The sequence below is a fragment of the Callorhinchus milii genome, unplaced genomic scaffold, assembly GCF_018977255.1.
Source record: "Callorhinchus milii isolate IMCB2004 unplaced genomic scaffold, IMCB_Cmil_1.0 Scaffold5, whole genome shotgun sequence".
Classification (NCBI taxonomy): Eukaryota; Metazoa; Chordata; class Chondrichthyes; order Chimaeriformes; family Callorhinchidae; genus Callorhinchus; species Callorhinchus milii.
In genome coordinates, this window is record NW_024704746.1 from 24,324,565 (window position 1) to 24,341,001 (window position 16,437).

At 44.5% G+C, this 16,437-nt stretch overlaps 1 protein-coding gene across 1 annotated transcript in view; it reads right to left on the reverse strand.

The window, feature by feature from the left end:
* Positions 1–433: 433 nt before the first annotated feature.
* The window catches only part of LOC103182800 (BTB/POZ domain-containing protein 19), a gene marked incomplete at its 5' end in the record, with an annotated part of 41,863 nt that continues 25,859 nt past the window's right edge, over positions 434–16,437 (reverse strand). The window contains 4 exon segments of the mRNA XM_007899942.2: positions 434–1,274; positions 4,267–4,392; positions 5,398–5,529; positions 8,028–8,096. Coding sequence (XP_007898133.2) covers positions 1,119–1,274; positions 4,267–4,392; positions 5,398–5,529; positions 8,028–8,096 — 483 coding nt within the window.

A 16,437-nucleotide genomic window follows, 5' to 3' on the forward strand; every position in this document is an offset into this window, starting at 1 on the left:
TGACTAAACCCCATCAATGTTGCTTAATAACTGACGGGAATGGCCGGGGTGTGGAAAACGCATGAAATTGATATATGTTGTGGTTCACGGTGAATCCTGTAGAAGCAGTTTGAGACGTTCAGCCGTCATGACAAAGCACTTCATCACATGTATAATTATTATTGCTCTTAATATTCTGCAACTCACCTTTTTGCTTTCGTCTATAGTTTTATCCAAGGACATTATCGTTCGTCTTCACTACAGCACGATTCATGGCAGTGAAGCTGAGAGGTACTGAGCAACAACAAATCAGCATCTGCTGGTGAGCATTTTAAACATGAAGGTGTGGCGAGTGAAGCAAGTCAATAGCTCCCTTGTTCCCAGTGTTATGTGGGATCAATTCACCTGTTGTTATCCGGTAAATGCCGTGGAGCGAGTCCAGCAATCACAGATATTAAATTACCAGAGGTTAGTTTATTATAAATAATATATCCTGTACATCCATACATTCTCCTGCAACACAAGCTCCCTCTCCTTCACCCCCCACTAGATGTCAATCAGACCTCAGGGAGTGAGAATCCCTCTCCCAGCCTCTCTTGCACACCTCAAGGGGTTAATTATACAGCAGAACAAAGAAGCCTTGTGCAGTATGGAAAGTTGAGCAACAGGAAGAAAATATTAAAGTAACTGCCAAACACTAACGTCCCAATACAGCGGGCAAGTTTCTAAACTTCCCTCTTTGCTTGGAGTCCAAATGTCACAAAAGAACCGTTGTCAATGCTGACAGACAAAACCATCACAGAATCACACTCAGTGAGTGCCAGAAATACCCTGGCCTTTGCCTTCATTATTGTAATGTAAACGCTAACTAATAAAAGCAGAAGCTTCTCATAAATGGCGCTATATAATTGCAAATTGTATTGTACAACGAGGCATTTGGCTTTAGTTATGCCCCCATGTGAAACACAGCCCCACTTGCTATCACTTGAGCCCCAAGCCAATGGAAGGTAGTTTGTAGAAACTGGGTGGTGCATAAACCCACGACTTGTGTTACGACATCCGAGTTTGATGTGGGTCAATTTGGGTAACTCAGGTGTCACCTCTCTTGATCTTCACCCAGGGGTTGGCAACAAAGAGCATCAGAAGTCTTTGGTAATCTTTGATTTGTGGTGAAGGCTGAGATACTTGTGATGTTCTCGAGGCTGAGTTCCTCTGCGTCTCTGAAGCAGATGAGACGAGATGGCACTTGGGTTCTTTAATGCATGAAACTTCCACACCTCCGCTATCTTGTCCACCTACAGGGTTACAATAGCAACAATTTTCTTTTTTTTAAAAAAAATATAATAATAAATAATCCTTGCATTTGATAGAGCGCTTTCCAAGTCTTTGAGACATTTATTATTTCTCCCCGTGACAAATCCTGTTCTGTGACCTCCTAATTGCAGTTTCCCCGAAAACCCAGGACAAAAGTTGGGAGAGGAAAATCTCTATTAATGGTAGCCATTTGGCAAACATTGAAAATTTGGCGCATCAAACAGAATTAGTAACTAGCGCACGGCATTCCATTATTAAAAGGCCATCACAAATTAGGGTCCAATTGAACATGTGATCGAAAGCTTTGATAGATTGCTTTGTTACAGCAGTTGGACACTATGGGTAGTTGAAAGCCTTGTATTCTGTGAAGTATTATGAGACGTCTCGAAGATGTGATAAGGCGTTATAACAATGCAAGGATTATTATTATTATTATTTTTATTATTATCATTATTATGGCGAATAGAAAGGTCATTCAAAGAGATGCAAGAGTGCCGCAATACAGCTGTGGGACTGTCAACAACAAGACGGTGACACTGCCCTTTCGACTGCATATTCTTATCACAGTCCAACAATAAGTCCTGTTAAACGCAGCTCTGTGCTGTACAGAGCCTGCAATTACTGTGGCTCGTTCCGACACCAATTAAGGGCTTTACAAGTATCCAAATCATAGGCTGCCGAGAACATTGTAATTACACTATATTTACTTGGGAGGTATAATTCACCAGCTTTGTAAATCGAGGCCCAATTCTGGGGGTTTTAAGTCTAAAACATTTTATTAGTCAGTGGCCACAGATATTCAGCTTCCTATCTCTCTCCTATGCAATGCAGCCTCTCTTCTGAACTTTGCTCAAATTGTGATCATTTGCTTACATTTGTCTATACATTTATACACATCAAATACAACGGAGGTCAGGGAAAATATATTGTTAGAGATCGCAAAGAAATGCATTATCATTTGAGCCACTGCATCAGCGTAGATTGTTTAGGTTTAGTTTTTTTTAATGAGAATTTTTGTGGGCCTTCAAGTGAGCGAAGCAAGTATAAGCGCTCTGAGAAGCTACCCTGGATGGATGGTGCTATATAAGTGCAAGTTGTTGTTGTATTAGGCTATGCAATATTTTGCCATTTTTAAACATCCTTTGGAAGGAACAACCTCTTCCCTGTCAAGAATCACAGGCAGATACAGAGCGAAACTCCTACTTTGTCCTGAAAAGTGAGGTCATTCTCATCTCCATGGAACAAAGTTGCTGCCATGCACTATCCCTGCTCTGTTCAATGGGTTTGGCCGATGGATGATCACTGTCCGTATCTAAATACAAAGGCATTTTAAATGTATGAAAACATAATCTCAAATATAATGCAAAGCCACTTTGGTTACCAGCATTCTATTAGGCAGAACACAACGGGAACCAAAACACCATTAGTCCAGTGGCTTCCTTCCATTTCCAACCCTTGCCTGTGAGTAGTAGAATCCTTGTAGGTTCTGGGAGTGTTACACTATTATACTATAAGTCACCTTCTTTGTCTATCAGTGTGTGACTCTGTGATCCTGGTTCTGACTTGTATAGGGATATGTCATGTTAACAAAGAAATCTGCCTTGTTGAATTCCATTTATTTTTCCCTTTCATAAACAAGCAACATTAACACCAGTTTATAGTGAAACTGACCTCTATAATTCTAATCTGCACTCTATTGCCAAAATCATTGTTTCTTAATGTTTTAGAATAATCAATAATAATACTTGCATTTGATACAACTCCTTATCACATTATTGTGACGTCTCAAAGTGCTTCACTTTGTGGAATGACTGTGGATTTTGTGGGCGAAACACAGGAGACAATTTAAATAAAATTAAAATAATTTTTTAATTAAACAGCCAATTTCTGCTGGCTTAATTCTCCTTTGCCTACAAATAGTCACTTGACTAATTACCTAGGAAACATTTTGAGATGTTGCAATGAATTAAGGCATTAAAGAATGAAATTCTTGGCTTAATTGACTTTTGTTAAAAAGTCCCTTTTTTCAATCCTACACATTCTCCATCTTTTACTCACAGTCTCCCTAGAGGTTCCAGTCTGCGTTTCCATTTCCCGACTCCCGTTGTGATGTGTGGGTCATGGGTTGCCTCATACATACAGACACTTACAGATACATGCAGATTGCTGCCAATGGTGTGACATTAAAACAACTGTTGCTCCCATTACTACAATCCGGGGTTTGCATAAACTGGAAATAATCTTCCCCGCAGGAGACATTTTACGAGGGTGTCTCAACATCCAAACCTCTTACAATACTTACAAACATTTATTTTATTTTAACTGATATCGGCTTTTCAAATTTGTGCCAAGTAAAAAAAAAACCTGGTGTGAGCCCAGTCGGGATAGAGACACCACAGTTAGCCACAGAGTTACTGGAGAGGATGACAAGAACAGCCAGAATTCCTGCTCGTAATCACTTGTCATAGATGCCTGCTGGGAAGTGGGTGTGTATATATGTGTGTGTATATGTGGTGTGTGTGTATATGTGTGTGTGTATGTGTGTGGTGTGTGTGTGGGTGTGCATGGTGTATGTGTATATGTGGCGTGTGAATGTGGCGTGTGAATGTGTTGTGTGTGTATGTTGTGGGTGTTTATGTGGTGTGTTTATGTGGTGTGTTTATGTGGTGTGCGTGTGTGTGTATATGTATGTGTGTGTATATGGTGTGTGTATGTGATGTGTGTGTGTATGTGGTGTGTGGGTATGTGGTGTGTGTGGGTATGTATATGTGTATGTGGTGGGTGTAGTGTATGTAGTGTGGTGCGCATGTGAGTGTGTATATGTGGTGTGTGTGTATATGTATGTGGTGTGCGTGTGGTGTGTATGTATGTGGTGTATATGTGGTGAGTGTGGAAGTCGGGTGAAGACACGATTCGGGACTAGCTGTGACTTAGCGGACACCGTTTAGTGAACGTCGCAGGGAATTGACTCACGGGAATGAAGTTATCCTTCTTGTTCTCAGCCTCCAGTGCTGTCAGTTCCTCAGGGTCGAGCAGAAAGAGCCGCAGTTCGTGGACAACCTCCTTGGCTGTGTCTGGCACAGATACACTCAACACCACCTGTGGTACATCCCAGGTCACAACACACAGCAGTGTTTATACAGCAGCTCAAGGCTCAAGTCACAAAATCAAATCCGGCTTTTACCAATATCCCAAATTAGATCCCATTGAATTGGTTTACTGCGTAAATGCCAGAGGCGAAGAAGGCAAGTATTCAGGTCCATGACCCCAGAGGAATTTAATTCTAAACTGCACAAATTCTTTGGTGATTTAGCTGCAGGTCAAACAGCTAAAAGGCACTGGCAGCTTTCACAGGAGAAACTGTACACATATAAATGCTAATCCTATACTACACTGTAATAATAATATGGTCATTCAATCCTTGACGGTTTGTGGGACACTCCTATGCGCAATTTACTGCCACGTTTCGCCCACAAATTAGACAATCGCTACACTTTACAGTAAAGTGGAGTCCTGTAGCTCAGTGGTTAGAGCACTCGCCTCGCAAGCGAGACACCTGGGTTGTTTCCAACAGGGCGAAATGTTGGGCAAGTTTCCTTACTCCACACGTCTCTGGGGATAATAATTCCTTCAAAAAATAATAATAATAATAATTTGGTCACTCAATTTGGCTACAACTGTTTGTGCGACACTGTTTGGCTGCTGCGATTCGCCCACAAATATAGAGTCACTACATTTTACAATACTTTCTGTGAAGCATTTTGAGACGTCTCGAAGACGTGATAAGGCGCTATATCAAATGCAAGGATTATTATTATTATTGGATTGAATATTGAAGTGGAAAACGAATACGATACACACGTAATCAATCCCCTTTTTTTNGTGGATTGATGTTTCCAGACTGTCTGGCAGTGCCCAGGGTTGTCTGGCAGTGCCCAGGGCTGTCTGGCAGTGCCCAGGCCTGTCTGGCAGTGCCCAGGCCTGTCTGGCAGTGCCCAGGCCTGTCTGGCAGTGCCCAGGCCTGTCTGGCAGTGCCCAGGCCTGTCTGGCAGTGCCCAGGGCTGTCTGGCAGTGCCCAGGGCTGGCTCACAGGTTTATACTGACCGAGTTAACGTGGGCCCACTCTCTGACACAGGTAATTAAATCAGGCTCGTCAATGGTGAGTAAGTCACTCTGCAGGATGGCGAGCAAGGCGGGGTCAGACAGCTCGTGGAAACCCTGGGTCTTAACAATACCCTGCGGAGAAAGCAGGACATTCATCCTGTTAGAAACCGCAGGAGCAGCAGAGCACCTGCCATGAAAACACAAACCAAACACAGTATAAATCTAACCAAGGTTAAATCATCACACTAACACACAGGGGAAGAATGTCCAACATGCAGCTGGTCAACAGACACAGTGATTGACACAATCTCTGGAAGCGGCATTTTGCTCGATGACCAGGCCCTGGGGGGAGGGGTGTGTGGAAATAACAATAATAATCCCTTGCATTTGATATAATGCCTTACCACACCATTGAGACACCTCAAAGTGCTTCACAGGATATGTTGCAAAGTGAATAGACTGTACATTTTGTGGGAGTAATGAAAAGCGATCTGCCCATCAATTAACAACCGAGTTCCTACTTACTGCTAACAGAGGTAAACAGAGGCGTGTGGAGGGAGGAAACTTGCCTAAGGTTTTGCCCTGCCCGGGCATCAAACCCAGGTCCTCTCACTTGCGAGGCGATCTTGTGTACAATCTTGTATGAAAATAAGATTTTTTATTTCTCATTCTCAAAGAAAGTGAAAGGCCCAGATTTTCTGCAGGTCATTCTAATAGGACATGAGCCATCGCTCCTCACGCCTAGTGAAATTGTCTCCAAAACAAACCTCTGTCTCACAGTTAAAATTAGAATAAAGGACAATCAGTCGAAGTGGGAAACACCTAACTCCCTCGTCTTGCAGCTTTGCTTCTTATCAAACACAAGGATTATTATTATTGTTTTTTCCTCCCTCATTTTATCGTCTAGGAAAGGTCACCACACGTCAGTCAGGGTGACTTTTAGCGCATAGAGTTATTCTTAGCAACTAATTAGACAATCAGTCACATCCAACAGCTCATGTGCGCAGATGGAAATAAGAGCCAGCAGGATGGCTACATGGCATAATAATGCTGTCATCCTTTGTACTCCCTCGGAAAGAGCAAGTGCTCAGAGAGCAAATGCTCCCCCTTTCTCTCTCTCTTTCCTCCCCCCTCCACCCCCACATCCACTCTTCTGGAATCTAAAGTGTCCCAATCTCATGACTTGTTTCCACCTATGTAGTTTAGGGAGTTTCTCTCTCCCGTGACCAACAATCCCCCAAATAAAATTGGTCACTGGCTCACTCCATGGTTGTTTGTGGTCCATTGCAGTCTGCAAGCTAGCTGTCGCGTTTCGCCCACAAAATACACAGTCACTCCACTTTGCGGTGGATCCTGTGAAGCGCTTTGAGACGTCGCGGCGATGTGATAAGGCACTATATCAAAGGCAAGGATTATTGTTATTACTATTATTACTATGGGGAAAACTCCCTTCTCTTTCGAAAGGAGTCACGGAATCTTTCACGTCCACCTGAACAGACAGATGGGAGGCGTTGGTGGAATGATTGCGGGTCAACTACATGTCTTGGCAATAGTGAAGGGGGCAATTGCTTTTCATGCAGTGAATGCATTTTATCCGGGCAGGTACAGTCCCACACTGTGCTTTGCATTGGCTTGGAATCCCCCATGGGTCTTATCCCATTGAACAGCAATTGCAGGAAGGAGCTACTCAGAGCATTACCCAGCTGGGCTTGGTCTTATAACAACTGGCATTACAGTACAGTAACACCAGAAAGTTGGAGTGGTGGAGGGAGCAGAAAATCTGGCTGCAGTGTTGGCTAATGGATAAGACTTGCCACAAGAAGTCCCCGAAAGCAAGAAAAAGGCAAACGAAAAAATCAGGGCAAAATAATAATCGCTTAAAAGGCTGTTCACTGCAAACATTTAGACTCAATACTGCCAAACACGGTTGCTGCACAAGCTTAAAAAAGATCCCAATGATAAGGAAAAGACAAAATGGAACCAAAGCCAAATACTGCAGATGCCAACAATTCCACAGATTATGTTTACACGTCACAAAATTCTTAACAAGTTTTTTTTAAAGAAAAAGGAATTAAACTGTGTTGGTGCAGCTCAGTCAGTATAGTGCTAAACTAGGCAGGTCTCAGATGTGGGAACAGAAGGGAATTGGGGAGAAGCACTTTATATAAAAATAAATTCAAGATCACAGAGTTATTCTGAGTGCTTTACATGGACTCAGACGTGATACTCACTGATGTTGTTATTTCCATGTTATCTGTCTTAAACCCGCTGTTAAAATAAAAGGAAAGCTTTGTACTCGCTCCTGAAAAGGACGCAAGCTCCATAATTATCAGCAACACCCATTCAGTTAAGAAAGTACGATTTAAAAAGCACCGGGTTTATAAATAATTTGTCACTATGACAACATCCGTTGACTCAATCTGCGTAACATCCATTTCCAGACGAACGCATTTAATTCTCTACCATAAACGGGCCCAACATGTGATGGAACTGTCGTCTTTTCCCACTAACTGTGCTCACAGGATCGAGGTGGCTTCAGATGGTCCCCAGTGGAGTGCAAGTGACCCAATGGCCAGGCAAAGGGAAGCCATCAGACCAGCTTACTGCAAACTAACTTGGTCACTACTTACTTTAGTGTGGTGCTCGATAAAGGCCAGACATTTTCCCTTCATGTCAGTCTGTGCATACGTCACTGCAGCCTGCAGAGTAGAGAATATTTACAGAATTATTTATAGGTTTAATCCATTTCTTTTCTATTCACGCCATACCTCATCTTGGCCCCACATTGGGACTTGGAATCGTATAATTATTATTATTAATAATAATCCTTGCATTTAATCTAGCGCCTTATCACGTCTTCGAGACGTCTCAAAGCGCTTCACAGAAAATACTGTAAAGTGAATTGACTGCATATTTTGTGGGCGAATTGTGGCAGCCAATTGCGCACAGCAGCGTCCCCACACACAGTCGTGGATTGAATTTCAGATGAGACATTCATTGAAGCCTGTGACTGTGCACAGAGAATAATCACCAGAGACCCTCAGAGCATTAGCCTGGCTTGGATTCAAACACAGATCTCATAGGTAACAGTACAGTGTAAAACATGGCCACCTCTCAATAAGTAGTTAAAGGCTTTGAAACTCTCAAATAATAATGCAGTGAGTATTGTCTTCCACGCGTTTGCTCCCCTACTATTATTTGATTGATGCTTACAGTGGGTTCCTTCCTGTCTAAGAGCACCTGATAGGCATCACATAGACAGTGCCATCCAGGACACAGAGCAGTGAGTTCTCATTCTGGTCTGAACATTCAGAGGCCTCAGTGAGAGAGAGTGAGTGAGTGCGACATGAAGTAGCTAATCTCGGTTGTAATGCATGAGGAGGTGATGCTGTGCAGAGACTGGGAACTCAGGAAAAGATGGAAAACTCCATACAAGTCCCCGCTGGATCCTTAATACATGTGGTCTGGCAACCAGACAAGTGTTAGTCACAAGTGGTAACCCAGGAACATGCCAGTTACTGAGCACTCTAACTGCACAGTCTTTTCACAGTACTTGTGGGCAGAGAGAGTGGGGGAGACAAATACTGGAGGGGAACCAAACCTAAATGAAATCCTCCTGTTGTCCGTTTCTCTTTTGTTCAAGAGAAAGCATTAAATTTACGTTATTGAAACCAATGTGATAAAATAATACACAAATGCCCTTTAATTATCAACTCATTTGCCTGAGTTTGCTTATATCTGGCTTTTGTTTCACAACCTTTAAAGGTCTGGCTCTAGTCAAGTGATGGTCTATTTATAACTGTTGCCAATAGCTCAAAGGTCAACTGAAACCTTCCTGTGTCCGTGGGTTTTCTGCAAAGTCCGTTATGACCAGGGTCTCTTTTGAGCCACAACAGAAACCTCACTGTAAAGTGACACAAGCCTCACACAACCCACCTGAGATCTAAAGGCCAGAGGGAACTCAATCAACCCACTCAACACTTCAGGCTCAAGTGTTGCCTTTCAAAGGTCTGGACAGAGAGATAAAAAACTTTTTTTAAAAAAAGGGGCCTGTGACTCCGACAGCTAAATAAGGATCCTAAACCGCAGACTGACAAATGGATGTTTTACAAAATCGAGACTTGGACAGGCATAGACATGAGTGAGGAACAGAGAGACGCACACACACACACACACCACACCCGGACACACATACGGACAGCAAACTAAAATAGGCAGAAACACTCAAGACATTGTGCTTAATAGTCAGACATGTGGGAACAGAAAGACTGATATAGATACATGATAGATAGGAACATATAAACTATAATTAAGACAAGATACATGTAGATATATAAAGAATGACTGAGAGTCTGACAGGGCTATTTGGTTACCAGAAGTAGTAGCAGCCAAGGTACTAGATTTTGCAAACATCTATCTGGGGATTATTATCTCCGGAACATCGCCAGACTACGGCACTACCTCACCCCTCACGCGGCTGAAACTCTGGTCCACGCCTTTATCACCTCAAGGCTGGACTATGGGAACTCTCTCCTCGCCGGCCTTCCCGGCCCTCCCTCCACACTGCAGGTCATTCAAAACTCTGCAGCTCGTGTACTGTCCCGCACCAGACACCGAGACCACATCACTCCCACCCTCGCTCGCCTCCACTGGCTCCCCATCCCCCAGAGGATCGAATTCAAGATCCTCACCTACAAGGCCATTCACGGCCTCGCTCCCTCCTACCTCTCTGACCTACTATCCCCCTACCTACCCGCCCGTACCCTCCGTTCCTCTGGCTCCGGTCTACTCCACATTCCCCGCCCCAACCGCCCTACCATCGGTGGCCTTCAGACTCTCAGCCCCGAGGCTCTGGAACTCCATCCCCAGTCCCTTCGCCGCTTCCTCCTTTCCTCCTTCAAGGCCGGTCTCAAGACCTTTCTCTTCAACCGTGCCTTCAGGTCCCCTCTCGACTCTCTACCCCCTCCTCGCTCCCTCCCTTCCCTCCCCTCACCCTGACCATTTCCCCCCTCCTCGCTCCCTCCCTTCCCTCCCCTCACACTGACCATTTCCCCCCAATGCTCGGGTCCCGACCCAACTGTCCAGCGCCTTGGGACGTCCTCCCGACGTAAAAGGCGCTCTATAAATGCAATCTTGTTGTTGTTGTTGTATTGTCTGGGAGGCTGCTATTATTGGGGTGAATTCTCCCTATGAGGGTTTTGTCTGCAACACATGAAAAGAGACGAAAGCATTAATTATGTGCCATTGAATATGAGAGCCAAGTTACCCCTAAAGTAGTTACGGCCTCTTCACACTGATGTCAGGAAGACGATGCTAAGCAAAGTCTTCTAATTTAGACACAATGAGAAATTGAGTGTTCTCCAAGTCTGGTATAGTGCATTGATACTAAACCAAACACTAATTATTTCATCCTTAATTTGATGTAGCACCTGATTATGTCATTGAAAAGTCTCAGAGCACTTCATAGAGTGCACTCTGCTGTAGATTACAGTGATTGCATTTTGTAGAGGAACGTGGCAGCCAATTTCTGCATAGTAATGTCCTACAAAAGAACCATAAGGTAAATGACCAATTTTATCTGAATGACTGTTGCTCAGGACTTTTTTCAAAGAGTACCATGGGATCTTTAACAGGTAGACAGGACTTTCATTTAACATCTCAGGAGGTAGGAAGACACCTCTGTCAATGTAGTGTTCTTCTAACACTGTACTGGAGGGTCTATACACTGAAAGTCCCAATGTGGGGCTTGGAACCCACAACCGTTTGTCTCAGTTGCTACCAACTGACTCAGACTGACACCAAATAGACTCACCAACTACGCCCTACTTTGCCAACAGGGATAAATCACACCGTCTGAAGGCTCCTCTCAACAAGAGCAAAACTCTTCCATTTCCTGAATTTTATCATCATGATCTTTCCTAGTAATACGGCCACATTGACGGTGAATGATCTGAATGAACTGTTAGCGCTTTGCATTGCAGCTGTCAATTTGCATTTGATGCTGCATTTAGCTTAGAGTGAGAACCGTCTCAAACGTCTCTGCCATTCGGAAGTCACTGCTGCTTTGTGGGACAGAATTCTTGGTATCAACATGCAAAGCCCTGTGCGACATCGCAACTCATGTCTGTCCACAGACCCTCCATAAAGTGCAGGCAGGCCAGCGATACCAAAGCTACCATTCAATCGTGTCTGCTCAGGGCTCAACCCCAGCCCAAAATACAACACAACAGCCCCCCGGAGCCAGGTTTCCTGACCATTTCAACAATGAGCAACATTTTTGTTTTCATTTTATTTTCATTCATTCGCATTAGTTCAATTACAAAAATTGCCCAAGGTTTCACCCCGAATCCTGTAATAATGTTTCCAGAATACTGTGATTCCCAAGTCAATTTCTTTATGTTCACCTCAGAATCTGTGTCTAATGTGATGGATCAAGTATCTTACAATGCAATACAAAATTACATTTGTAAAGTGTCGGGAGGACGTCGCAAGGCACTGAACAGTCAGGGATTAGGATGGGGAAGGGGGGGTGGGGGTGCTGGGGGGATGGGGATCAGGGAGGGTGGAGGGCAGAGAGGGTGGCCGAAGGCACGGTCGAAGAGGAGGGGCTTGAGGCGTGCTTTGAAGGAGACAAGGTTGGGAACCAGGTGAAGGGAATGTGGGAGGGAAGAGTTGGGAAGGTCGACAAGCAGGGAGTTGGCAGTCGAGCCTGGTTGTAATGAAGGCATGTATAAGGTTCGGCGGCCTGAGGGGTGAGGCAGTGGTAGAGTCGGGCAATGTTTGCGAGGTGGGGGAAGGCAGAGCGGGTCATGGCAAAGATGTGGGAGAGAAAGAATAGTTGAGGGTCGAATGAGATGCCTAGGTTCCTGACTGGCTCGGTGAGTGGCTTGTTTTCATAAGTGAAAATGATTAGCAGAAATAAGTAACTTTCCTTTTTTTACTGTTATATACATTTGTTCCAATGGCACTGAAACTGAGCAGGATTTTTTTCTAGCCCATTACCATCTGTAAATAGAAATGGTGTTCCCTGCTTAAAAGTTGCAGGATGATTATTGACCTTGATCTTTACCTCAAAGACAACCTTTAAGTGTGGATGAAAAATTAGCCAACAATATCATTAAGTTGTTATGGGAACATTACATATTTGTGGCAAAGTTTAATCTGTGGTCCTTCTGGTTCTATGTATCACAACTGGGACGGTTTCAGGCCAGGACACAAGACTCTGAGAGACCAACAGCCTGAAGCTTCAGTAGGTCCTGGCAGATGTCCATCAGACCAAACACTGTGTAAACGTAACTAGAAACATGTCCAAATATCCTGCAGGTAACACCACAGCAACGAACCAGGTGCAGAGTGAGAAGCCCTCAGGGCAGTATACTCAGTGGGGGGTGTACTCAGTGGGGGAGGTGGGTGTACTCAGTGGGGGAGGTGGGTGTACACAGTGGGGGAGGTGGGTGTACACAGTGGGTGGGCGGGTGTACACAGTGGGGGCGCGGCGGGTGTACACAGTGTGGGGCGCGGGTGTACACAGTGGGCGGGTGTACACAGTGGGTGGGCGGGTGTACACAGTGGAGGAGCGGGTGTACACAGTGGAGGAGCGGGTGTACACAGTGGGGGCGCGGGTGTACACAGTGGGGGCGCGGGTGTACACAGTGGAGGCGCGGGTGTACACAGTGGGGGCGCGGGTGTACACAGTGGGGGCGCGGGTGTACACAGTGGGGGCGCGGGTGGGGGCGCGGGTGTACTCAGCTGGGGGGGTGCACTCAGTGGCGGGGGGTGCACTCAGTGGCGGGGGGGTGCACTCATGGGTGGGGGGTGTACTCATGGGTGGGGGGTGTACTCAGTGGGTGGTGGGTGTACTCAGTGGGTGGGGGGTGTACTCAGTGGGTGGGGGGTGTACTCAGTGGGTGGGGGGTGTACTCAGTGGGTGGGGGGTGTACTCAGTGGGTGGGGATGTACTTAGTAGGGGGTGTAAACCCACACTTGGCTGCTTAATGTCGACAGCATTAAAAGAAAAGCATCGACTGGTTACAGACCTGTTGATAAAGTGTGTCTTGGCTTTAACCTGTAACTTGCGTCCCAGGTGTGCAGAGGTAGAGCTACTAAAATAATAGTAATAATCCTTGTACTCAATATGGTGCCTGTCGTGTCAGAAGGATGTCTCGAAGTTCATTTTGTCTGCACAGAGGAAAGACCACAGGTTCCTAAGAAAGTTACCTTTGAGTCTTCTTCAGTCTTCTCCAATGAACCTTTTCCTGCAAATTTCCATCATTGAATGTTAAAGAGTTGTAGAAATTGAGCTAATAGGAATATAGCAACATATAACACAGGGTAGTGCGAGAGCACTGAACACACAGAGGCAAACACTCCCCAATTTAGTTGATGTGAAGTTATTTACTGTAGTGACATACCCGATTCAACAGTAAATGTGTGGGAACATGAGCTCATGTGGGATAATCCACAAAGCTTTAAGTCACAGTAATTCAGAGAGTACCGAAAAACCTAGGCATGAGAAATGGGAACTGAACCCAATCGCTCATCAATAATACATCCATTACAACAATGAATATTTAGCAAATGTGTCATGTTTAGGGAAACAGAAAATCCGGCTTTACTTTCATCACAAATGCAACAAAACCAGGGAACACAAACGTGCTTTCAAATTATTCCTCTCCTTTATATGTTTTCTCCTAATTGCAGTCATAGCAGCACATGTTCTTCCAGAAATGGAAAAGAGTTTTCTAAGTACCTTTTCATGACAGCTGTGTCCCTTGAATTTGTGGTTTCATTGTACAGAGTGACCAAAAAAGTCTTATTTTTCATCTACACTATTATCTAAAACAAATCATAATTTCCTTAAAACTATTTATTCCATAATTTTGCTGTGAACATAGCCAAACTATACCTTGTACATCAACACACGCTATAAATGGTCCGTTCCTTATTACAGAAATAAATCTGTTCGACAAACTACCACAAGCGCAAAAACAAATGTCATATCAGAAAATGATGCACGACAGACTGGGAGATGCAGTGGATCAGAACACAATGTTCTTTAGTCTCTGGGACCTGGGCTCAAATCCAGCTCAGGCAGATAGGATCAAAAAGTCTCCTGTCTGTCCTCTGTTAAATGTTAACTGCACAAAACATCCCACGATACAGCAGTCAGCGGCAGTCTCATTCGTGGCAATAGCTACTGGCGGCCCAGGTAAGTATGCCTCAGTCCACTTACAGTGCATCTTTGTCTACTTGCAGCCTAATTGCACTGTGGACCCAGAGTGTATCACAAGTGCAGTGCCCACACAGTACTTCACTCAGAAACTACTCCCTCAGATTATTCCCTCTCCTTTATAGGCTGTAATTCAATCAGGGGTCCCACTGGCAGTCCACCCACTCACACTGCTGAATTTACTGCCATTTAACGTCTTGTCAACCAGCTATTGCTCAATACATCAAGTGATTTACCTGACCTGCTAACCTGCTGATTATATTCCATTCATTACAATCCGAGGCAGTAAAAGAGACAATTTAATGGCCTCCAGGCAGCTTCAAAATTAGAAGTGTTTATGACAAAGCGGAAACCAATTAACGCACGACTTGTGGAAGGTCTGTACTTCATTTCCAGTTACTCCTCAACCAGGTCAGTCTGACTCCGCTGAACTAAAATGACGCTGGAATTTTTTTGTTAAAGACTTTTTCTGATGATACAGTACACTTCCTTCTCAGGTAATCAGAATATCCCTGTCTGTCACATTGCTCCCTGTAGCTGTAGGAAAGAGCAGAGCTTTCGCATTGTCCGTCCACACACCCCATGTGGGGTCCTCAGTGGTTAGAGCACTCGCCTCTCAAGCAAGAGGACCTGGTTTGATTCGCGGGCAGGGCCAAACCATAGACAAGTTTCCCTACTCCACACGTCTGTGTTTACCTAGGAGTTGGAATCCGGTTGTCAGTGGATTGGCAGATTGCGTTCCAGGGGTAATAATCCCTCCCCAAAAAAAATTGGTCACTCAATCCATGACTGTTCGTGGGGACGCTGCTGTGCGCACATTTGGCTGCTGCATTTCGCTCACAACTCACACAGTTAATTCACTTTACGGTATATTCTGTGAAGCGCTTTGAGACATCCTGAAGACGTGATAAGGTGCTGTATCAAATGTCAGGATTATTATTATGTTCGTTTCATCCCTGGAGTGGAGCTCGTGTGTTCACATCAAGGAAGAATTTGTACTTACATTTATGTGGACCAAAGTTGCCTGTAAGAAACAGCTTTAAAGCAGTAATAAAGGTTACCAGTGATACTGAAGTGTGTAGATATTCTCCCTTTATAACATTTAAGGTCATGTATCATTCCTGTGACAGTCCAGAATACACTTCAGCCCTAACTATGCACAAAGCACTTACAATTGAATCTAATGAAGGAAGCGTGTTGGGTGGGTGGGCATGCTGCAGCTTGTCTGAGGCCTTAGTAGAGAACCTTGTGTTTTGTTTGTGGACTTACATTGTGTGATTGAAACACAAGCAGAAAGCGTGAAATCAGCCACTCGCTGCACACGCCACCTCTGTCTGTGGTGGGAATGTTTGGCATCTACACACCTTTCAGGTTGAACAATGATCTTTTGACCCTGTACCACATTCTAAACAGCCTGACCAGACAGCACCATCTTGGCACTGGGTACAGAGAGCATCAAGCACAACTTTGTTCTGTTGGTCTATAGTTTGTACCGTAGGCAGACAGACTTTCAACATTTCTGATGTTTTCTCTATGATTCTCTGATGAAGCCCCGAGACACTGCCCAGTGTGGAGGGTGCTATATAAATAATAATAATAATAATAATAATAATCCTTGCATTTGATATAGCGCTTTTCACGTCGGGAGGACGTCCCAAAGCGCTTCACAGAACACACTGTAAAGTGAATTGACTATATATTTGTGGGCGAACGCGGCAGCCAAATGCGCACAGCAATGTCCCACAAACAGTCGTAGATTGAAAATGACCAATTTATTATTGTTTTTGGTTTTGGAGGGATTATTATTAGGC